The sequence below is a fragment of the Centruroides sculpturatus genome, unplaced genomic scaffold (assembly GCF_000671375.1).
Source record: "Centruroides sculpturatus isolate CEXI.00-Female unplaced genomic scaffold, Cexi_2.0 scaffold9, whole genome shotgun sequence".
In the NCBI taxonomy this organism is placed as follows: Eukaryota; Metazoa; Arthropoda; class Arachnida; order Scorpiones; family Buthidae; genus Centruroides; species Centruroides sculpturatus.
In genome coordinates this window covers 274,732-301,316 of record NW_019384576.1, presented here as the reverse complement: position 1 = coordinate 301,316, position 26,585 = coordinate 274,732, and the positions used below count along the sequence as shown (strand labels likewise).

Genomic DNA, 26,585 nt, shown 5'->3' with positions numbered 1-26,585 from the left:
CTGTGTACCAAATTTCAACTTTCAACTCCTAACCGTTTGGGCTCGTATCCATAATGTATATAGAAGTTTTAATCCTGTCTCCCTCCCCCGGAGGGAATTTCGAAAAATCCCTTTTTAGTGTGCGTTTTCATGACGTACCCTATCTGTGTACCAAATTTCAACTTTCAACTCCTAACCGTTTGGGCTCTGCGCTGATTATTATTATTATTATTATTATCATCAACCCGTCTCGATTATATATTAGATTCAGTCCAATATTCAGAGATTAATTGCGGGCCGCGGTACACTACACCCAATTAAACTAACTTCAACTTTTTATTTCTTTTTGCAAATCGGCTCAACACTTTTTCGGCTGTAATTTTCTGGGGAGGGCACCAGGTTAACTGGGGGGCGTGCCCACCCATGCCCCTTCCTGGCTACGCTCATGTTCGTACTAGAGAAAGGACTGTACAGCTGTATTTTCACATAACCTCAACAGGTAACAGTTGAGGTTATGTGCCTGTAGCTAAAATGGTACGGGCACATAACCTCAAGGGAAGAGGCACTCGTGTTATAGTTTAGTGACTTTTCATATCAAAGAGTCCTAACATTTTAAATCAGTTTTAAAATATTCACAGATCTCTCTCTCTTGTGAACACAAAATAACCAGCAAACTTTGAACCTAAACCCTTTGACTAATCTATACCCGTATTTTACCGATCTTTCTAGAGAAAAGTTTTCCTTCCTGGTTCATATGGAAATGGCAGCCTATTGACTTTTACCCTCCAAAGTAGAAACCTCTATTATCAGATACGACCATTTTGGCTCATGTAGGTTTTCCAGGGTACAATGTGCCTCCCTGGAGCAGGGCCAAAAGATGGCTAAAAGGATACAAATCAGACTGATGTTGATGTGAAGGGTGAATCAAATTTCTCGATGCCCACTCGTACTGGGGGCAGGTGAGCCAGAAATGCTTGGTGGTTTCAATGTCACTGCGTGAGGCAAGACGACGAGGAGCAGAGGGATAGGAACTGTAACAAGCAATTATCTATTGTGACATCGTCACAATGCCGGGCTGCAAACTTTAATCATATTTTTAATTTATTTCATTTAAAATATGTGCTCTCCATCTCAAATTAGTAATGGTTTGCCCCTGTACATCACACTTTTCCGTTAACAATAAAGTCGTGCCGGTCATCTACACACTGCTTTCGGGGGGAAAAGTATTGAAATTGAAATAACGTGACTTCCGGTTTGCATCAGAAGTTCCTACATAGTTAATCGGAGCCTCCTGCCCCAAAAGGTTTCCACATCTGGACTCTTACTTCATCTATCTAATTCCGTTTTCGAGATTAAAGACAGAGGACGACAGTAGGAATTTATAAGTCTACAATTTTTTCAAATTGCAGTCCAAAAAGTATAGCAATGGAGCAGTTTCCGCGCATTCCTTGTAGGCTATATAAGTTAGCATGCTCAATTTCGTTTTTTTAATCTTTACTCCATCATGAGATATTGAACGAAACACACACACACACAAACTCCCCCTTTTGGGTTCAAGTCTCAAAACACCAAGATTTGCAAAAAATCTGGAGGATCAAATCTGACACGATTACAATACTTTGCCGTGTTATAACATCCGGGAAAGTAAAAATAGCATAAACAAAAGAACGGCCGAGAGCTATTTATTTTTAAGAATCTAATATAGAACAAATTAATAAAATTTTAAAGTATTACCTTTAATGTGTAGAGAACTTCGAAATTAACAATAAATATGACGAACAATGACAAATATTGTATTATGTAAAAACAATACTTTTCCTAAATTGTTAACAACTTTGTATTAGGAATATATTAAGTTTCAATATGACATTTATTCGAATATCTATTTTTATATATTTAAAATATTTTTAACCCCTCTCCCCCGTGGGGAGGAATTTCGAAAAATCCCTTCTTAGTGTGCGTTTTCGTGACGTACCCTATCTGTGTACCAAATTTCAACTTTCAACTCCTAACCGTTTGGGNTATATATATAAAAAAAGCTTCCTATAGATTATTATATTTAATGATATAAATAATAATATATGGCACAGAAAATTCTTTCATACAGAAATATGGGGAGGCATTAATTTGGATAAATGGCATTTAAATTATTTATGAAAACTGATTGCATACCAGAATTGCATTATCATCATTATCATTATTATTACATACATATTTTAAAGCCACAAAAAATTCGTTTGTTTGTTTGTAATACATAATAGGTCAGTTTAAACAAGTTAACATTGAATAATTAACGAATTACTCAAAAATTTTAGATTTACGAACAAAATTTAACAGGCATCATTAGTTCTTCGTTAAGTATTTTATTTAAACGAATTAAAATATTATTCATATACTTAAATATAAGAAAAAAACTAAAAGGCAAGCAATCTATGACACAGAATTTGATATTAAATAATGAACAAAACATTATATGATATGCTTAGATATTCATATACTTTTAGTATAGATATGCAAAAAATTCACCTACATTTTCATCACAACTATGTAGAATATATACATATATATAAATTTTCTTAAAAAAAAATCAATAAAATATGCAGAGAGTATATGTAAAATCTGAAAAAAAAAATGAAAATAACATTTCAGGTTTTAACTTTTTAATTTTCCAATTATGAAAATGAAACAAAATACAATACTTGTTACATTCAAATTGACCATAGATACCAGTCCAAATTTGTGACAGTTGTTTATAACCTTACATTTCTCTTCAATAACCGTAAACATAAATGATGTGGATTCTTTCTGAAGCAATGGAATTTGCAACGTCGTCGAAATGACCGATTATCCGAGTGCTCGCGTACAGAAAAGATGTCGCCGTATCGGAGTTCTTAACAAGCGAAACGATAAAGGACACGATTAAAACAATGAAGTCGGTGGGACGTCTTACTAAAAATGAATATAGGAAGACCTAATTACAGTTTTTACACATTTCACAGGCACAATTTAATATTCTATATTGGCCCAATGTCATTGCATCTTTCGAGTGTAAAATATATAAAGGTTGTATAAGGCTCAGATTATAAACTGAATTCAATTCTATATAACAAACTAAATACATTACTTCACAACAAGATTGAACATCTAAGCTCAATGTTGCCATTAAAAGCTTAATTGATTATGCATAGCTTTGTGACACAGCACTTCTCGGTAAAACACTGCTATACAAATATTCTACAGCAGCATACACACACTCAAATACACAACATCAAATATTGGTCACTACCTTCAGAGGTGGTTTTATTTTTCGAAAGGTGACGTTTAAATATTTTCTTATCGGAAAACAAAATTAATATTTATTATTCGATTGGGCTTTCCGTTAATGGGTAATTTTATTAGAGTGACTAATATATTAAGAGACACGCTAATATTTTTATTAAACAATTTTCAAATTTTTGCTTATTATTTTTCTAAGTAATTATTAGATAACAAATAAAATTAGTTATGAACTCTATGTGAATCAGATTTGAAGAATGACAGATTTTTAAGTAAAAATAAAGCCAATTCACATATAAAATAGCAATGCAAATAGAGTAAACTCTGCATTTTCTTGGTGCTCGATTGTAGCAAAGTTAGAATGTTTGCATATCTGTAATGTATTTTGAATTAAAATTTTATTTTTCGTTCGTTTTTCTCTTTTTGTTCTCGTCACGAAGGTTAGTCACTTCTTCAAATCTAATAATAAATCAACAATTCAAAAGACAATATATAAAATATACTTTGGGAGACATGCAAGTATAAACAATATTTAATTGGAAAGATACTCTATGGTACTGAGAAATGTAATACACAATACTATTTGCACAGTTATACATAGGTTTTAACCTACTATAATTGTCGAGTTTTTTTTTACATTGGAATGATTACATAAAATATATATCTATATAGCATATATCATTTCTGGGCAATCAATTCTTTGCAATGATTCATTCCAGACAATATATCAAATTCATGCATATAATTTTAACAATATTTTTCTTTGCCAAGGGAAAATTATAAATCAGAACCTTTCATGTTTAAATTAAATTGTTTAAAACTTTATCAATTAAAATATTTTTACATATATAAAGAAAATATTTTAAGTACTGAGTTTTTATAAACTACTTCATCAGTTTAATATTTAATTATAATTATAAATTAGTGTAAGTTTATAAATATGAATGAAAAAATATCTTTTAAATGAATCTGATATTTAAAAAATGGTGAATAAAGAAATATATTGCCTGCCATTTTTCAAATACTTAATGGGTCAAGATGTTTTCGGAACTCAATTAAACAGATTACATTTACATTACTGGGTATTTTTGTTTGTTCGAAATAATAAAAACAAATCAAATTTAAGAGAATTTTGTTAGCAATTAAAAATAGCTTTTAAGATTTAACTTGTCTGAGCAGAATAATCCTCAAGTTCTTTTATCCACACAATAAAAATAATTAATGTTTTCCATTTTTTTATTCACCATGCATATATCATTTTTACTAACACAATTTCTTATGTAAAAATTTAAATCTTTACAAATTAAAAAAAAATCCCTGATTTTAATTATATATCTGTAATTTTTATATATATATAAAAAAAGCTTCCTATAGATTATTATATTTAATGATATAAATAATAATATATGGCACAGAAAATTCTTTCATACAGAAATATGGGGAGGCATTAATTTGGATAAATGGCATTTAAATTATTTATGAAAACTGATTGCATACCAGAATTGCATTATCATCATTATCATTATTATTACATACATATTTTAAAGCCACAAAAAATTCGTTTGTTTGTTTGTAATACATAATAGGTCAGTTTAAACAAGTTAACATTGAATAATTAACGAATTACTCAAAAATTTTAGATTTACGAACAAAATTTAACAGGCATCATTAGTTCTTCGTTAAGTATTTTATTTAAACGAATTAAAATATTATTCATATACTTAAATATAAGAAAAAAACTAAAAGGCAAGCAATCTATGACACAGAATTTGATATTAAATAATGAACAAAACATTATATGATATGCTTAGATATTCATATACTTTTAGTATAGATATGCAAAAAATTCACCTACATTTTCATCACAACTATGTAGAATATATACATATATATATTTTTTTTACTTTTAAAGAATAAAGTGGTAATTTATTGTTTTTACAATAATTGAATTAAGAAAATTATTTTATTTGTCATCCAAATCTATGATGATAATTTTTGTACAGAATAAGAAAGTCAACAAAACAGTCTCTCTTTGTTATACTAATTCTGAATTTTAAATTAAAATTTAATGATCATCATCAATTTTTATTGTAATAAATTACAGGAAAATGTCTTACCGGATTAACTGTATAATACGTTGATAAAAAATTTTTTATAATTAAATCATACTTTGAATTACTTAAACTTTGTTGTTTTTAAATTATATTTCTTCCACTATTAATGATTATATATAATTACTACTTAAACTATAAAGTACATAAAATGATTTTCTAAGTTAATTTTCAATAATTGAGACATTTACAGTTTATAAAGCTGAAATATATATATATATGATATGATAACAGAAAATCATCACTATAAACAATTTACTATGTACATAAAATTGAAGTCTCATTTTTAGATATATGTGCAAATTTATGTAATGATGTAATGTGCAATAGAATGTTTTCCCCAACATTAGCACCAAGCAATCAACATTAGCTACCAGATCATTAACCTCATACAACAGTTCAATTATTAATGAATTTTAATATCTAATTTTTCAGTTAATAAATAATTTAACTATAATAAAAATTTATGTAAAGAAGGTTATTGAACACAAATCTTTAATTTGTTGTTATCGATTAATGGATTCAAAATTTACCTTCATGTGTTATATCAATAAAAAGCTACTGAAGCAAAATAACTTTGAAATTGCACGGTTTTTCATTGGATAAAATAATTCTACATTTTCAAATCCAAATAAATATTTTAAAGATTTTGTTTTATCATAAAATTTTCAAACATAGATAGCTTGCCTATTATAAAATTTTAAAAGTATACTAAATTTAAATTTAGTATAATGACAAAAGTAATATTTCATTTTATGACTCAAAGAAATTTAAATAATTTTCTACATTTACAAATTCTTCGTACAACAACATATCAATTATTACATCTTAACAAAATGCTCTTAACAACATGTAATATTATAGTCAATGACTTGTTTACTTCAAAGTATTTTTAACAGCACTGAAATTATATTTGAGCAGAAATAAAGTGTGAAGAAAAACCAATTCTTCTTTATACAACAATGTAACAAATTGTATGCTTTTAAGCAAAATTATAAATGTAAAAATAAATTTTATGCAAGACGGCACATCGGATTTTAAACCTCAATAAACAAATAATTTGTACTAATTAGAGAGACGTGTAAGATAAAACAAAATTGAGACATCAAAATTCTGCAACTATAATCATTTCATGCACTTCAACTATTTATTGCACACACAGCAATCTCAATCAGGGGACAATTGCATTTTTTTTTTTTTTGGCTATCCCATCCCACCCCTGAAGGCACTGTGGTAACCTTCTGCTATCAAATGCTCCCCAACATCTACTGGCACACATTTTTTGCTAATGATTTTGCATATTTCCATACAAAGCTATGGAATAAATTTCAATATGAATGTTTTGACAGCTAAATACATAAAAGTATATTCTATAATTAGTATTTCTAGAAGACTGATATGAAGCTAGAATGTACTCAATTTTCCAATGGCACAATAACTGGTTGTAGTCGATTTTTCCCCAAATTTCAATTTCATATCTAATCAGCTTGATGTCCTGTATCAGAAGCATCTCCTCTACATATTGGACATGTACGATTTGTCTGAAATTGAAAAATTTTTTAAAAAATTTTCTTAGTAAATGTACAGACAATAAAATATATATGTTACCAATACTCCCTCAATTACAGAGTTAATATTTAATTGTTAATATCATAATTTAACAAATTTTTAATCTTCAACCAAAACAAAAATTAATTTTCTTATAAATGTGGAAGAATAATTTTTAAGAATCTGAAATTGTGATGAGATTTTCTTGATTCAAATTAATCATCCCATCACTAGTTTATAGTGGTGCCTAAATGCTATGCCAAACCAAGATCCAGGCATAGCTACAGAAAAAACTGTTATTTTACATAAACATGTGTTTACATATTGTTTGTGTACGACTTTCCTGACTGACACGTTTAGTTGATTGCTTTCTGTAATATGATGTATATGCTATTATAAGGCCTAATATTTCTGGTCTTTTGTGCAGTGCTTATGGTATGTTACTATGCAAGAAAAAAACTACAGGCAGTACTTTATGTATTCTCTATATATTTTGTGAGCAAGTTCTAATTTTTTAATTATGCATTTTGCATGATGAGGCAGTCATGTAGATAGGAATAAATCATTAGGGAGCCAGAGGGAAGCTGAAAAAATTGTGATGTTTCACATAATGAATGATGAGGAGAGGGGAAGTCCTGGGTTGTGCACATGCTCCATAAGTCTGTTTAGCACTCATTCTGCTATCATCTTAGTGTCACTCATGATCAAACATTTTTCCAAACTTGATGTTTATACATAATATGTCTGAACACAACAACCTTTGCCTATTATATAATAAACATACCAAACAATATGCCAAATTCTTGGGCTATGTAAATGCTATAATTAAATATTGGAAATTAATTTGACTAGGGGTAGGCATATCATTTGGCATGTTTATCAGACATATCTGTGATTTTTTTTTGTTTTCTGCAAATTGAATTCACAGGTTGATTCATTCCATGCTAGAAGAAATGATGATGATTCATGGTCCTTAACAATATATATTGTATAATTTTCTTTCAATAAACATTATACATAAAATTTTTTCCAGCATGGAACACATTATCGTATTTTACATTAATTTATACGGGAAAACTGTTTTGCTTAATGAGTGTGTCACATTATGAGTAAGATTCTGGAATGAATTATGTTCGTTAAGCAAGGTTCCACTGTAACAGTAACCTAAATTTATTCAATGAAAGCAAAAACATGTGTATATATATATATATATATATATATATCGCATATGGGTATTGCTGACTAATCTGAGGGGGCTTAACCACATCACAGCTATGTCTATGACATATGTGATTTTGTTCTGTTTGCCAATGAATGTGATGTGTGGTCTGTTGTGACAGACTGTTTAGTCTGAATGTAGCTTTATCATAGTATATTTTTTGTTGATTTCTTTGACCATCTGAGGTGTGTATTTGTAGTTTGGTTGCTTGGTACCAGTATGTAATAATTCATGTTTGTTTGCAAGCTTTTGATGTACAATAGAATGCCATTAAAAAGTTTTCAAGGGACCAACTTAAACTTTAGAAATCACTTAATATAACTTAAGTGAAAACTACTTATTTTTACTCAATAATCCATATTTATTTAACTATATTCCACTACATTACATTGAAATAAGTAAGAAATAAGTATTTATTAAGATATTTGTCTAATGTAGCAGACTACATTAGACAAATTTGCTCATCTGTTTTATTATGTAAAACAAAAGTGCATTTTATGATTCCCACAAAGTCACAGATCTACAAATTTCCTTGCCTAGTGTACAAAAATTTTCTGAAGATACACAGTGCATTACACATATTGATAGTGCTTTTCAGAACTTGCTGTTTGTTGCAGGATCACCGTGTAAAAAAACTTGTAAAATCCATGTTCAAAGTAACCCAAAATTGTGTGCATTTCCTAATGTAATTATTTTGATTTGTCTATATGCAATTAAATGTATAAAAATAAATAATTTTATATAATATGAAATCGCATACCTTTAGCCATTTATCTACACAGCGTGCATGAAACTCATGTCCACAAGGTAATACCCTTAGAACCTGTCGTGCTTCAAAATCACACATACATACTACACAAGATGTTTGATCAGAACCATGATTCTCTGGATTATATCGATATGACAATAATTGTTCTATTTCTGTAAAAATAAATAATACAAAATTTAAGATTTTTTTCATATTCAAGAAGTTTTATATTGATATTTAAACAAAATAGTACACTGTCACTATACTTTCAAAATGTGTTTCTTAAAATTGATATTAACAAATGAAAATGAAGACAATAGAAAACATATTTGATGTATCTTTTCATATATTTATGTTAATTTTATATTTATCAATAACTTAAAAGAATAAATTTAAAGTTAATAATGATTACTAACTTTCAACATTTTATCTAATTTTACTTTGCTTCATTAATTATAAATTAATACAGTAATGAACAATAAGAATTTTCTGTAACTGTACATATTCATTTTATTTAATAAAGCACATAATAGTTTTAAATTAAAACTATTTTGTTATTAATTATGTAAAGACAGAAGTTTTAATATTATCAATGGTATTCATTATTTTAGTTTTTCTTATATGAGTACATTTTAAATATAGTACAAGAAATATTGCAAAAACTTTTTAATATAACCCAATATTTAAATCTGCTACAGTTTAGATAAATATTTGTAATACACACCACAAATTATTACATATAATTAACAGAAGAAAAAAAAAAATCAGTATTACAGAAAGATAAACTTTACATGTTTTTTTTTTTTAACAATGCAGTCAATAAATTTGCAAAACATAGTATTTCACAAAAATCATTGAATGCATATTGCTATATTACTTATATGTATTTTTCCATGCATATAATTTTTTGCTTTATAAACCTTTTTAATAAATCCTAATTCAAATATTTTCTTAATTTATTATCCACACAATACAAGTAAAAATTAACAGTTTCAGTATTAAAAAAAGAATAGTTTTTAAAAATGTATTAAAAATAAATAAAAGAATGAAATTTGTAACATCATTTTTCAAAATTAACTTGTAAAAAAATCATACATTTATAATTATTTTAGAGTTAATTTTACTTATCAATTTGTAAGTTTCAGTTATCTAATTTTAAAATCAAGATAAAGTTACCTGATTTAGGAAGACCCCTTGGTTTGGCTTCACCAAGCCGCTCTGCTAATGTAAGCAGAGCTTCATAATTCTCTGCTTCTGGTGATTCAGGACTGGGAATATCTTGAGTATGAGCTGGGATGGTAGGATTGGACAGCATTGCACTTAAAAAAAATTACAAAATATTGATGCAAAATAATGTGTCAAGTCATTAGATATTTATCTAAATATTCAGTCATTTATTGAGAATTTTTTCATTTAAATATATTTGAATAAATGAAAGTAGAAAAAAATTGCACACAGTAAGTCCTGATTGCAACTAAACTAATTTCAGTCTTTTAAGGATTATAGTTCATTATCCTAGCTTATAACATCAACTATATCAGAAAGAAAACCATAATATTCTTATTCCTCTGTCATTCATTTGCTTCTAATTGCCCACTTAGATATCCCACTGCTCTGAGAGATAATTACTGTCCCTTTGGAAACACTGGTGTAGACAAAAATACTTTGAGGTAGCATACAAAAAAATTTAGGTTAGAGAGTAAAAAAACGAATCATATTATTAAAGGTAGACTTAATTAATATGCATTAATGGAATTTGCAGTGGACAAAAATGTTGAAGCACAATGAAAAGTTCATTGGTAGTGATCTGGCCAAATAAGATTCAAATGGTTCATTTTATTAAAATACATTCAATTGGTTCTTATATAACTTTTGAATTGCAATTCTTATCTAACAGAATTAGATAATTTCTAAATTATATTTGAGATACTATTTAATTCAAAATAAGACATTATTTCTGTAATTTTTGTTAAGATTTGATTAGTCACTTTTATAAATTAATAAAAATTAGAAAAAAGAAAATTGTTAAATAAATAGATCAGCATAAATACAGTAGAGCGTCGTTTATCTGAAAGCCGATCAACCGAAACATCGATTAACCAAAAGTGTTTCATTCGGAGTGTGTCATGCTGAATCAAACGTTTTTGATACTAGATTAACTTCTAAACTAAAGTATAATTTTTTTGTTTTTATATTTTTCAATATATTTATTTTGTTTGTACAAAACAAATAAATAATTTTTAATGATACAATAGCCATGATTATTATTTTAAAAAATTTACATTAGGCTTAACATCGACAAAAATTCAATGCAAAGTGACATGCAATGGAGAAAAATTTCAACACGGGACAGGTTAATATATTTTTTCATACATAATCGGTTATCTGAACAACCTCAGTCCCCAATTGATTTGGATAAATGACGCGCTACTGTACAACTTAAAATTCATAAAAGTTCTTTCATTTCAAAATATATTTAAATATCAACATATCTATAAGAGGTAACCATTTGAAAACAAGAGGTGAGTTAACAGGTCTAAGTTTTTATTAAATAATTGAAATCTCAAAATTAAGCTATTGTTTGATTGATAATGTTTTGGCCTAGATGTAGGCCATCTTCAGCAAATATCAAGATAACAGGAAAAAAGTTAAAAATTTACATGTTTAAATTACATGATTTGAATATTGGAATGTTACAGACAAATTATAAGAATTTGTTATCTGCAATATTCCAATATACAAATCATATAATTTAAACATGTAAATTTTTAATAACTTTTTTCCTGTTACCTATTTTTATTTGCTGAAAATGGCCTACATCTAACTTGTAAGCCAAAACATTTCAATTATTTAATTAATATTGTTCATTGGTGACCTTAAAAATAATTTAATAATTTTTTATTCATTTATTACATTATGGTATATAATTTTATTGATTTTTCTGACAAGTTAGCCTAAATTTTAAAGCTACAAATTCCCAAAGAATTACTATTATTAAATGTTTAGTCACTAACACAGGGATATAGTAAAAAATTTCTAAGTATGGGTCACCCCATAAAGCTAATGGCTTGAGTAGATCTAGCATAGGGAAGTAGGCTACTGTAAAAATGCAATAGCTCACAATCACTAGCAAACATTGTGCAGAGTTGTAATATCAGTAATGTTACTCTCCTTGCATGTCTTATGCTACCCAGTGATAATCCTTTTCTGTTTTTATTGAGCATTGTCACTCAATAAAAACAGAAAAGGATTAAGAAGAATAAGTATTGGATTTTTTTCCTTTATCTCATGGCTGTTCCTCAAGCCTAATATTTAAGTGTTTTTTTGTTTCATCAGTAGCCAACCGCTTGTGACATTCTTTTTTTATGCTATTTACTTTTAAACTGTAAACTCATGGGGTGGTAGTGATGGCCAACAGAAAGAAAGAGAAGGAAGAGCATTAATGTGAGAAAGATGCCACTCCTTGCCATCCTATGTAACTATATCCCTGTTAACATGTGTATTTTTAAATATAACATTAGATATAATGAAGATTTTTCCTCAACTAAAATAGCTCAAGAATTCTTATTAAATAAACATTTAAAACATAAAATCACTTACAGAAAATGAAGTAGGAAGCCTGAATAGGGTGGAGGAGCCGGAGGAAGTACAGGTGGCGGGCGCCATCTACGAGTACTACTCCTTCTAGCATGACTTATTCTTCTTACATATGAAGTATTATTATTCTGAAAAAATTAGACAATGATTGAAAGAACATTGCTAAAGTTTAAAATGAACTCTTTTTTCAATAAAACTCAGTTAACTTTTAAATATATTTTCTTAAATTCAAAATCATAATCAGTATATTAAATTAAAAATTTTTTAACATTTTAGAACAGAAAATAATATGTCAATCTGATTTTAGTTTTAATTGATAATTATCTTAAATATAATATTAACTAATATTGCTATTTTGAAATATAATGATATCAAAAAGTTTAATAATCTAATTTGTCAGCTTACAAGCAATGATAAATATATAAATATAGATATGCCTATATATTCAAATCTGCAAACAAACTGAATATCAAGATATTATATATCTATCTTCAGCTTGTTTATAACTTTGAAATATAATATAAAACATTACAACATTTTTAAAAATTGAGATTTTTCAAACACCAGACAACAGGAGCTGCCTGTTGTTGCTTACATCAGCAGGTCCCGGTCAAAAATGGGATTTACAATTTAGTAAATTAATGTAAAATGATCTTTGAATCATTATATTATAGGACAATTTAATCTATATTATTAAAATTTTGTTAATATTATATAAAAAATTGTCAGTAAAACAATTGTTAGCAAATAAGTATGCAGATGAGTACACAATGATGTTATAAATGTGATGTCACATTCAGTGCTTAAAGACTGCAAAAACAGAACCAAAGCATAATTTTCAGTCTAGACCAAGTGTGATGATTAGATGATTGGTTTGAGAGAAAAGTTTCATTTGTAAGGAATATTTAAGTTAGAAGTTTAGTAGTACTGTCAGATAGAAGATATTGATTTTGTTTTGTTGTTTGATATAATTAAAAATTTTGTTCAAAACTAAGTAATTTTTTCTATATTTATTATACCATTCAATATATTAGTGTTAATTAAACTTGGCAAATTGGATTTTATTAAATTCAAAACAAATTATAATAATATTAAACTTAACTTATTATGAATAAAACAATTATTTTTTTATGTAAAACACAATCAAGTTTTTATGATGCAAATAAAAAAGTTAAATTTTTTTTAATATTTAGTCAAACTTTCTAATATTACTTACTATACATGAAAATTCAGGCTGTCCTCTAACACTTGTATAATCTTGTAAGACTTGATGAGGCAAAGGAGATGATGAAGTAATTGGTGGACTACCATGACCATGATGACCAGTTGGTGACAAACTAATAAATGGTGGTGGTCTACGTTCAGCAGCAGCTTCCAATCCTGCATCTTGGGCCTTATTATCAAATGAAATAATTTTATAGATTTAAGATTTAAAATAATAAAATAAGTAATGAATTATTTACAATATGAGGCTCTCCAATAAAACAGGATAAAGTCAAATTTCTAAAGTTACAGATTGGTCTCAAAAACAGATACAAATAATTCCAGAACATTTTATCATTTCTAAATTATAACAAAGTTTTAATAATTTAGAATATTTATAAATTCCAGCTGAAATTGATAGAACTAATTTCTCAAAAATCAAAAAACTGAAGTCACACCCAACAGTTAACATTTTTCAAATTGATGATTTCAACATAATTGTTAGTTATACTACAGGGATTTCTAATAATTCTGAATGTTTTTAGGTTATATTTGCCATATAGCAACACTTTCTGATGGCTGTGTTTGACATCTGCTATTATAAGTTTAGTCATGAAGTGGTGTACATTAAACCAACGTTTTGTATCGATAAAACTTACGGAAATTCATGTTTTGTAACAAATACATTTTACCAAATTCATAATTATTTTGATCTGTATGACTCCAAAAGAAAAAACAATTCATAGTATAGTGCATAAATTTGAAAAAACTGGTCTATGCAATACTTTCAGACCTGTGTATACCTATTCAGGTTGTTCAGCTGAAAATATTGCCATGGTTCATGAAAGTGTGGCTGAATATCTAAAGAAAGTCAATCCCACACTGTCTGCATCAATTAAGCATTGCCTGGACCACACATGGTAAATTTTAACCTTACATTACCAAAGGAAGATACTTTGCGCCAATCATATCTTATTTTGTTTGTTTATTCTACTAATTATTTCATTTAATTTAATTAATATTTTGAAAAATATAATTATTGTTAAATATGTTGATATTAAGCATATCCTTTATGGTGGTGTAATTTGAATGTTATGGTGGTCTCAAAAATTTCTTCCATGGTGGACCTACTTGGTAGAAAAGACTCAAATAATGTTTCAACTTATCACTCCAATCCAGCAGTATTGATAAGGAACTGTTTTCTGTCTTTTTGGGATGTTTCAGATAGTTTCTTTGTGTGATACGCTTCTTGTCTAGTCTTGTGTTCAATTATATGAGCACTAAGGTGGCTTCTCTTTTTTGCTAGACTTATTATACTATCAGTAAAAGGAGGACAAACTTTCAAAAAACTTTTTATTCCTTTGAGAATGCATTTCGGACAATTATGTCCCTTTTCAACTCTGTGTGTTACAACTAGATTGTTTCTTATTGAGAGTATATACAAGTGAACATTTAACTGCATTTATTAATGTTGTTGGTTTGCTCATTTAGTGTATTGATATTTAATGCAATACAGTAATAATATTGTTTGTACACCATTTGTCAGAAAAGTTCCAGGACAAAGCTCAAGAAAAATAGAAAATTGCAATTACCAAGTAATGATCCTAGCTCCTGTCAAAGTAGTTCCCTCAGCTATCTATACACAATTGCCAATGTTTCTGGATGTCTTGGAAGCTAGCAGAGAAAGCTTCAAGTGTGATGCTTCTTAGATCATTTGTCACAATCCGTTGGATGTCTGTGGTATTTGATGAAATGTCCCTTTAAGTTACAACCCTTTATCAGAAAAGTGTGATTTTTTTCTTGTTTCTGCAAGTGAAAAAGCAACTGAAAGGGATGGGATTTTTCATCAAAATATAGACATTCAACAGATTGTGACAAATAATCTAAGAAGCATCACAAGCTTTCTCTTTGCTTCCAAGCTGTTTGAAGCTTTCTCTGCTTGCTTCCAAGACTGCCAGAAACATTGGCAATTGCGTATAGATAGCTGAGGGAACTACAAATACTTTGACAGGAGCTAAGATCATTACTTGGTAATTGCAATTTTCTATTTTTTTACAAGCTTTTTCCTGGAACTTTTCTGACAAAGGGTGTATATTGATTATGAATGGAAAGAACACATTTTCTTGGCTGCAAAAATATTTATCATTCAATCTGGCATTAATTTGTATCTCTTGTCAAATACAGTTATTTTTTAATGGTGATCATAAAATGTCCATTCAAAGTTCTTGGTACAAAAAAAAAAAATACTTTGATAGAATGACAGTTAATGAAAGAATTAGCTCTTCATGATTACAAGGTTTAGTCACTAGAGGAACTGAAGCCAACAGAACCTAGGCAGCAGCATATGTTGATTGGGTACTTAAAAACAAAGCAGTTAGCAATTTTTTTAAACTATTTTCATTGATAAAGCCTGTTTCCATCTTAAAGGCTACTCTAACAAGCAAAATTGTTGAATCAGAAACAGTGAAAAATCAAAGAGTGTCAAAAACAGTCAATGCATCCACAATATGTTACTGTTTGGTGCAGTTTATGGACTACAGATGTGATTAGCCTTACATTTTTGAAAAGACAATGGCCAAGCATTTACAGCAAATAATGAATACTATCACACAATGATAAATGACTCTTTGGTCATTTATCATTGTGGCCAAAATTGATATGGAATTTAGATAAGATGTGGTTCAAACAAAGTACAGCAACATGCCATACTGCCAATGAAACAAAGATTCTATCAAAGTTCAGTGGCAGTGACTGCCAAGATCTTACAAGATCAATTTGATACTGCTGGATTATTCTTTGGGGCTATTTGAAAGATAATATTTATGCATACAATCCACAAACCACCAATGAGCTCAAAGACAAAATTCAATAAGACACTGGCAACACTGAGTCACAATTATGCGATATCATCAAAAATCAGCAGGGGGCATTGTGCAAAAAGACACACAGTGGCTGATATTGTATTTTGTATGTAATTATAATCAATCATATTGTATGTTAAAGTAAAGATATTCAAAATTTTTTAAATTTAAATGTAGAAAACACATTTAGATATTTTATTAGAAACTATCAAATAATTAAAATACACCCAAAAACAAAATTAATTCTTATCTTGGATCAAACATTTCCCTGAGTCTTAATTTTCATGTACAACAATATATTGTTTATACACCAAAATTTTACTGATATGTATTTGACTTTTTCCAAATAATTTGCTAATTTCATAAATAAAAAATTTACTTACTTGCAGTATATGAGGTGGTGTTAAATATTGCATCCTCTGTCCCATGGGTGATGGCACAGGTGCTACCTGAGTCTGAAAACGGGATTGTACATGGGGACTAGAAGGATGAATGAATGGAGGTGATGGCTGTTGTGGAGGATGATGTGGTGAAGGTAGGAGCTGAGACTGTGGATAGTTACAACCACAAGAAAAACCAGGAGTTGCTATATGATGTGTTGCAGCAATGTTTGCAGTTGCACAAGTTTGAGATGTTGGTTCTCCATATGTATAATATTGAGAATATATAGCTGTTCGACTATTGCCATTATTTGGAGTATTAAATATAGAGAGAGGTTGTGGGGAGAGAGAAGGAGCCACAGAACAAGAAACCTGATAAAAGAAATAAAATTTATTAATGCTTGAAAATAAACATTACTATTTCAACATGAAATAATATACTGTATTTTCTTGGGTATTACATATAGGAGCCAGATTCACATTTATTTATCTTATTTACAGTAGGAAATGTCCATGATAATGGATTTCTTTCCACATTAACAATAAAAAACCCCAAACAAATATTAAAATAAAAAAAGGTAAAATAATTTTAAATTTACATAAAAGGTAAAAGTACAATAAATAAAACATTAGATGAAAGGCAAGATTTAAGAATTATATAATAATCTTTTACAAGTGCTTTTAAAATTATAAAAATCAACATGGAATGAATATTCAAAATCACAAATATTTTGTGAAATGCATTAGAAATAAGATCTGTGTGATATTGATAGCCTATAAAAAGGTATATAGGTTGAAGTTAAGTTTCAAGTATTTCACAAGAAAACTCTCAGAAAGTCAATCTGGTCTCACAAAGCCACTGTAGTATTTATAGTATATTAATCAATCAAAGTGTTTTTCTGAAATCTGATATTTAAGTTATTTAAAAATTTAAATATCAGATTTCAGAAAAACACATTTTATAGGACTTCTCATTTCATTTTAAAATTAATACCAAATCCAAAACAATAACTATTTAAAGTTAACTTTATTATATTAATTCCTTTGACACTAACAACTCCACAATTAACATTTATACTTAAACGTCTGTTTGCATTATTTCCTATTTATATACGTACCAAAGCCTGTTACCAGTGTAAAACTCAAAAAAAAAAAAAAAAAAAAAAAAAAAAAAAAAAAAAAAAAAAAAAAAAAAAAAAAAAAAAAAAAAAAAANAACACAACAATTTGAAAGTTCATTCATATCAGTCACAAGAAGGAATTGCCTCTGTCCATAGCGTGGCAAGCGCTAATGGACAACATCCTGTAAATCTTGACAGATGCTACCAGCTAGAGTGCACATGTCCAGTAGGACAACTTCAAGAAACATATATTTGAATAAACTTTCATATTGTCGTGTTCTTAATTAGTTGCATTCAATTGGAAATTCACCATTTCACTTAAAGAACAACTGTTTCTGGTTTAAAAACGTTTGTGAAGTACAGTACTTTCTTTTTGTTTTTTATTTGAGTTCCACACTGGTAACAGGCTTTGGTACATAGATGACTTCACCCCAGTGTTGTTTATGGTAGATACTCCTATTTATATATTATCTTATACACAGCAAATGCCTAAAAAGATAAAAAGATGCTAAAAATAAATTTACCATCTGCCAAATTCTAATTTACTCCAAACAAAATCAAGACATTGGATAAGTATATAATAATATTTTTAATAAACAATGATACTTTTTAGTACCAAATATGAATTATAATTAGTCTCTCTTAGTCTCATATAGAAAACTGCAAATCCTAATTAAATTCCAAATTTTTATTACATGATAACTTTTCACAAATTATTAGAAACAAATTTAAATATTGTACTTTCAATTATGCACAGTTTCTAAGATTACTATGTCAGAATTGCAGATTTTTTATCTTAAGATAAAATTCTACTATAATCATTGATCAATAAAAATATATAAAACAATGGGATCGGTGAAATTTCTAAGAATCCACTGATGAGGCTGTAACGGTGAAATGCATTTGGAGAGTTTTTTGAGAAGTTTGAAAATAATAAAAGAAATAGCATTGGCTGAAGTATAGTATCTTTGTTAATTATTTGTCTGCTAATATAAATTACTCAAAATCGGTTTAAGAAAGAGTGTTTATTTTACTCATTTATCTTATCTAAAAGATAATCTTTTATTTTTAGAAATTATATTTTTTATAAAATTCTACAATTTAACCATTTTTAGAAGATTAAGAAAAGATTCTGACAGCTTTTTGATGACAAATATAAGTGTTCCTTCCTTGTGGAAGTAAAATCTTCCACAAGGAAGTTTGTTATGTCAGAACATAGTGCCTTCTCAAAATATAATTACATTTCTGTTCAATCTTAATTGTCATTATTCACTTTTCTGCAAAATGAATAGCTGTTAGGAAAACCTATTCTTAAATAATTTTTTGTATTAAAAAGAAATCTGCAAATGTTTATATCTTTTTTGTCTGATTATATTCTATGCTTTCTATCTTTTCAAATAATTTTCAAATTTTTTACCCCATAGATAAAACCAACAATTTCATTTTCTTTATTACTCTAACAAATTCATAACTCTTACCTTCATGTTCATTCTTCATAAATATCACAGATCCTACTACATTTTCTTTATTTTTATTCTAATTCTAAATCAGCTGAAAGATTACTATTTCTTTTCAGAATAATGATTGCCAGCACTTCTCCAAAATTTTAAATTTCTGAAACTTACTAAAATGCAATGTTCTATTTGAACAGAATAAATTCATTTAATAAGTCTAATTAGCTCAACATATTAGTTTATTGTTTGAAAAATTAAACATTAATTTTCTAATAATCTGCCAAAAAAGTGTTTCACGGGATCTAAAAATGTATAATGATATACTGTGCATGAATTCCTAATAAAAACACATTTGTGACAAAGAAAGAAAATCAAATACAGTAGAGTCTCTATAGTCCCTCACTAGCAAGTCCAACATGTCCAATAAAATGACACTCTGCAGAGCAACACACAAAATTCTGTACTGTTTTTTTAGTTTTAAAGTTAAACTTTTTAGTTTACATATAGATTTTTCTTTTTTAATACTTTGTACAGTACTCTATACTATGTGATTAGTTTTACTAAGTTGTATTAATAAACAGTGATTTGTTCTCATATGCACTGTAGTTCTATATTTTTTTTTAATTATTCAAAAATCCAGTAATTCCAATACCCAGCAGTCTGATATATGTCAAATTACAGAGACTACTGTATTTTATAAATTATATGTTTTGTAAATATCAGTTTACATAAATTCAACTCTAATAGAAATCTTAAAATATATTATTATATTAAATATTAATAATAATTGCAGAAAATGATTACTATTATTATTTTATTTTACTGAATTATAGTTTTTACCTGTCCCATATCAAAAGCAAAGGCAGGTTGAGGGTGTTGTACTTGAGGTGTTGGCTGTTGTTGTGGTTGATTAGGATGTGGTAAAAGACCAGTGTGATGTGGATAGGATCCATGTGAAACACCATTGTGTTGAATATTAATTGAAGGAGGTTGGAATGGTCGATGATCTTGAGGATAGTTTCCATGCCACATGGGAGGTCGTTCAAGAAACCTTGTCTGCCTCGTAGTAGGACTTTAACAAAGAAAATTTATTTATACAAATAATAAAAAAAACAGATGTTAGTCAATATTTAGGTGTGATAATATTATAAATAATAATATATTTGTAAATTAATGGACAATAAATATGAATTTTTGTTTAAGATTATAATTTAGCTTTTTCACAAAATATTCAAAGCAAATATGAATAATATAGTTTTAGAATGTATTATGGTGTTTTAAAATAGTTGATAAGACAATTTAAACATAAATTTAGCTAATTTATTAAAACAATTCATCTTAAAATGAACTGCTTTAAAAAAACTATTTAAAATAGGTTTTTTAAAGCAAAATTAGAGTTTACACAAATTTAAATTTGTTATATAATAAGTTTTTGAAAATATGTTCTAAAATTTCTCATCATTAGAGTTTGTTACTTGAAAAGTTTTAAAATAACTTTTGGCTATCCAAGATACTTCAGATATTAAACTATCATAATCATTATTACTTTTAAGGTAACAATTAACAATGTTTTATCAAATCAATCAATAATACTTCTGCAAATTCAAAATTCTTGCAAAATTTCAATTTACAAATTAAATAACTCTCCAATAGTGGGATAGAATACACATACACAAATATCAATACCAGCACGCTTCAAATTAAGAAATTTTTACTAATGTTTTCATCCGTTATATACCTGATAATGTCTGTTATAAACACATTACAAAATGACCACATTTTGTTCTACATTTACAAATTTCTACTTTTCGATCTCTTATAAAGAGGGACCACATACAGTGTTTGGAGGAGAGTGAAAAGAAAAAGAATTATAGTGGATTACATTGTTGGCAATACAACATGAATACCCATTCCCTCTGGTTAAAACACTATAAAACAATATCTACAGACTGAGAACAGAATCAGACCACAGGAGAGACAACTGAAGATAATTACATATAATAAGACACTATCTAAAATCTATAGAGAAATCACCAGAACAACTAATGTTCACCAACAATTTTTTTCACTCGAATGATGATAAAATGATGAAAACACTATATCTGACTCTTACTCTCTTGGTATTTATGCAGTACCTGTGTGTGATAACAGAATTAACCACACATTACTGGAAAATTATATATTGGTGTGACTGCAAGCTATGAGAATGAAGGAGGATGAACACACCATAAGAAAGAAGATTTCAACCACAGCCTTAACCACTTATGTTGGATGTGTGGATGTACATGTTGATCTACAGGATGTAAGATTGCTACACAGGATTTCCAATAGGGTACACCTTAAATACTTGGAGTCAATTGAAATATATAGGGCACTTAAGAATGGAGTAGGAATTAATTTCAAAGAAATGGACACACTATCCACTGTGTGAAGCACTTTCTTTGAACCTTCATAAAGTTCTCTCATATACATCTCACTAGACCATGCAGATACAATTTTACATAAATAAAAATTTTAATTAAATTAGTTATTTGTGTGAAAATAATTGTTTGTAACTCCTTTTATAAGTTATTACAAAAAATTATCTTAAATATGTAATTTGTTTGGAAAATAATTTTAAATCATTTTGTAATGTATATGTAAAATGATCTTAAACTGTGGATGTATTTTGTTCCAAAAACAATTTTAAATTGAACTTTTAAATCATTTGTACAAATGCATTCAATTTTAATGTAACCCTTTTGTTCTTCATTATATACCTGAAGATGTCTGTTATAAACATAACATTAGTAAAAATTAGTAAAAACATAATCATTAGTAAAAATTTCTTAATTTCAAATGTGCTGGTATTACAAATTAAATACATTTATACAGGGCAATTGTAAAGTCACTCTGCAAACAATAGGAAAACAGGATAAGCTTCCAGAAAGGCAGCCACACATCAAAAGAGTCACCATGGGTTTTAATTTGAGAGAGTCACTGTGAATTTTAATAAACTCCCATTTGATACACCCAATTTTGGGATAATCACTTTTATGCAGTTTTTCCTTCAGATACACAGTAAATACATATTTGATTTTATTATAAGAGATGCTGGAAATTTTGTCCTCCATTTTGAAGACACAACTGGACTCTTCTCCATATGTTTGAAATTGCACTTAAAATATCCTTAGTTATAGAAGTAGAAAAGAGATATATGACTTGTTTCAGTGCATGCAAAATTTGGGCTTTGCTCTTGTACACAGCTCCTTTTACTGCTTCCCAGAAGAAATCCTCAGTTTCATATCTGGAAATTTTGATGGCCAAAGTCCTTTGGAAATTGTCCTCTCCCTAAAAGTGTCATGCAGTAGTGTCATTGAACTCCTAGCAGTATGATTAGTTATACAGAATGGTTATGTTCAACTAGACTGTGCATCATTTTTGTCAAGTTGTTCAATAAACAAAGAATCTGATCAGTAATATTCTGCATTAATTATTTCCTAGAAGAAAATGGGCCCAATAATTCTCTCTATTAATATTGCTATCCACTCATTGATTCTTAGTTTCTGCAACTGTATCTCATGCACTACATAAACAAATGTTCTAAAATTGATTGTGTCCAATAAATGAAAACCAAGCCTTGTTCATAAAGAAAGTTCTGCTGAACACCTCAATTTCTTTCCATTGTATAAAATCTTGGAACCACTTGTAATTAATACCTTCTGAATCTGCAGGTTTTAACTCCTGCACACACTTTGTAAGGATAGAACTTTACTTTTGTTGAGTTTGCCAACATCTTGTCATTAAATCTAGACAGCTTGTCACCCATTAAAACACTGGGACGACTGCTTCTTGCTTCACTGCACAGAGCTAGTTTATCAAAACTTACAGATGAGACCTCACACTGTATTGCAATGGGCAAACTGTAGACAATGGAAATCTTCTGGCAAACATTTCTTTAACATCTTCGGTATACATGTCACTGGTCCTAATCACAACCTCCAAGAGAAAAACTCTTTGCTCAATGGCAAGCATGATGAGAAACTATGCATCATCAATCAGAGATATGATGTTAAAGTAGCAGATTGTTGAATAATGTCTTCTATGCCAAGTTATGACATCACCACTTGGCTGAGCCACATTGCCCACTGTGGAGCAACTTTATGATCACCCTGTATGAGCAGTCACATTTATCATCATATAATAATGCAAATTTATATTTTCCGCTCTAGTCAAAATTACATTATAATTTTTCTTAGATATTTTTGAATATTTCTCCTCCAATATTTTTTCCAATTAACAAAGGTTCCAAAAATAAGTTAAAATGAATTAAAATACTATTAGATTCTATTCTGCTTTAAGAATTTATTGTAATGCTTTCATTTAACATTATCTAAATTTGAAAAAAATAGTTAAATGTAAGTAAATTCCATTGTGTTTACAGATCCAGTAATAATTACATTCAGCTATAGTTAAATTTTTTATATTTGAGTTCATAACATTTCATATTTTAAAATGTATCATTTTTATCAAAGTAACAATTTTCTTTAATATTAAGAAAGAAAAACAAATACACTTTCTCATATTAAATTAAAAACCATTATAAATTATTACAATTAATTTGAAAAAATACATCAATAAATCTAAATTTATAACTTACCACAATAATGTTTCTAAATGGCAACAATAATCCATACTCCATGCCATATTATTCTAAACCATTAAATATAAGATTGTAGCAGAAGGTCAGCTTTTGACCAAAAATATTTCTTAATTAATTAATAAAAAGTTGGCTTCCTGAAATTAGCAGTGATTTATTTAATTAATTAATTTACAATGATGATGCCAAGTTTTTTAGGAAAATCCATACCACCTTTTCAAATTACTGATTAAAAAGTATATAATTGTGAATTGATAATATTAAACATTATCATTTGGACACTGAGATTGAACAATTTTTTCTTGTCAAGGAAACTTCATAATACACAAAATAATCATCTTGCCATTTAATATTAAATGACCAAGTCTGATATACAGTAAAACATTGTTAAATCAAAGTTTAATGGATAAAAAAATCCTGACCAAGTTAGAGCTTTGAGTTAATGAGTTTAATACAGAATTTTCTCAAATTTTTCTGTGGCTATAAACTTTATTATCAAGCCATTTCTCAAGAATCTATACACAGAATAATTGCAAAATTGTATACAGTTTATGACACTTTTTAGCACACTCCACTATAGTGGCAAAGTGCTTATGTTAGGACTTTTATTGTTTGTCTGTCAGATTTCCATGCGCATGCACAATGACTTCACTTTCATTACCTAAGTGTTAGGTTCCATTCAATCCATTTATTGCAAATGTGCAATGACTTCACCCATAAAAACTCTCTTCAGATTTGTATTTCTTCTTAGAATTGAAATAAGTCAATTGAAATCTTTGTATAAATAATAAATTTGTATAAATAACATTTCTTCACATTCAATTCTTTTATTTCATATATTGAGCTTTAACTGGATTATTGTAAATTAAAGACAAAAAAAAAAAAAACCTATTTCAGCAACTATTTTAAATTTTATCTAACACTTTCAACTATCTGTGTAGCCATTGTCAGGATTGAACACTTTGAATAGAATTCTTTAGCATTTAAATATTATGTTCTAAACCAAGGGTCACTCACCAAACTTTTTTCACAGTGGGCCGGATAACAGAGAATTACAAGCGCGAGCCACAATCATTTTTTCCATATAGTATAGTGAATACAAAAAAAAATAAAGAAAACATACATGTTTATTTACCAATACACAAACATGATTGCTGCAGCAAACTCATAATTGCTTTCCTTTGAAACTTCATTGCAGGTACTTACACAAACAGTGCTCTGATAGCCAAAGTTGCAAAATGTTGCCAAATTTTTTATTTCACTGATTTTCCTAAACATCATATTACTGTCAAATACAAAAATCAGATTGGAACAATTTTGGCATTTTTAGTTAAACTCATTTTAATTTTTTCTACATAGTAAGTTTATCTACAATCTATGATATTTCCATATAAATAATTATATTTTTGCTCGTTGTGGCTCATCTGGCAGCGGGCCAGATGAACTGACCTTTGTGGGCCCCCAGGCTGTAGTTTGGTGACCTCTGTTCTAAACCATTAGTTTAGAATGTAATATTTAAACTTTTACCTATTTATTTATTTATATATTTAAACTTACATCTATAAACCACATCCCTTACTGTACAATCAGTGAAAAATTCTTCTGAACAACTACTTGATTCCAAGAATTTATAAAATTTATTTTAAACAAAATTAATATTTGATTCACTTTTGTGGAGCATGTTATCAGATTGGCTTGACCAATCTTGTTTGAATATTGTATGGTGCCCCCTTCTGTCCCCATTGGAATGCCAATAACATACTGTATTAGTAAAAAGATGTCAACATAGATCATAGTGCTTGTTTACCTTAATCATCTGTATTCACATGGGATATAAAAAAAATGAAGATCACAGACCTTTGGTGGAAGGTATACAGGAAAATGTTTGAGTTAAAAATACTGACAATTGTGACTTAACAAGACAATACTATATGGAAAATAGTATATACTGTCCAGATATTGTGCCCAGGACCAATTGACAGCTTCAAGCTAATGTAGTTTAAATTAGCAAGATTTTATTGTATATTGTGATTTGTTAAAGTTTTATTTATGACCTCTTTTCATCCACGAAAATTTATCACAACCTTCAGCAGATACATAAATAAAATAGGTATACAAATAAAATCACTTACTGATAATAAATCATAAAACAATTCTTGATATATATGTTACCGCTAAAGCTCGAAATCCGTTAATGTGTGCATTACCTAGCTAATCTGCAGATTAACTAGGGTGATCCGTTAAAGCTGCGAAAATTGTTCAATTTCTCAAATTACCTAGGTAATTTGCAGAGTATCTAGGTAATCTGCACATTAACGGCTTCCGTATCGTTAAAGTTCAAAAGTTTGTTTCTTTCACTTCCTTTCCCCACTCCTTCTTTTTACGTAGATAAATTTAAATCCTAGAATGCAAGCAAGCACCGAATTGGTGAGTAAAATCAAGAAAAGATT

The 26,585-nt window shown here is 28.4% G+C and overlaps 1 protein-coding gene across 2 annotated transcripts in view; it reads right to left on the bottom strand.

The window, feature by feature from the left end:
• Nucleotides 1-5,469: 5,469 nt before the first annotated feature.
• The window catches only part of LOC111624335 (RING finger protein 44-like), a 75,758-nt gene continuing 54,642 nt past the window's right edge, over nt 5,470-26,585 (bottom strand). For both annotated transcript variants that reach the window (XM_023367154.1, XM_023367155.1), the window contains exons 6-12: nt 20,337-20,568; nt 16,926-17,294; nt 13,695-13,871; nt 12,482-12,606; nt 10,058-10,200; nt 8,894-9,054; nt 5,470-6,907 (exon numbers count right to left, since the gene is read on the bottom strand). In XM_023367154.1, coding sequence (XP_023222922.1) covers nt 6,845-6,907; nt 8,894-9,054; nt 10,058-10,200; nt 12,482-12,606; nt 13,695-13,871; nt 16,926-17,294; nt 20,337-20,568 — 1,270 coding nt within the window. In that variant the 3' untranslated portion in view covers nt 5,470-6,844. The remainder of the gene's footprint in view (nt 6,908-8,893; nt 9,055-10,057; nt 10,201-12,481; nt 12,607-13,694; nt 13,872-16,925; nt 17,295-20,336; nt 20,569-26,585) is intronic.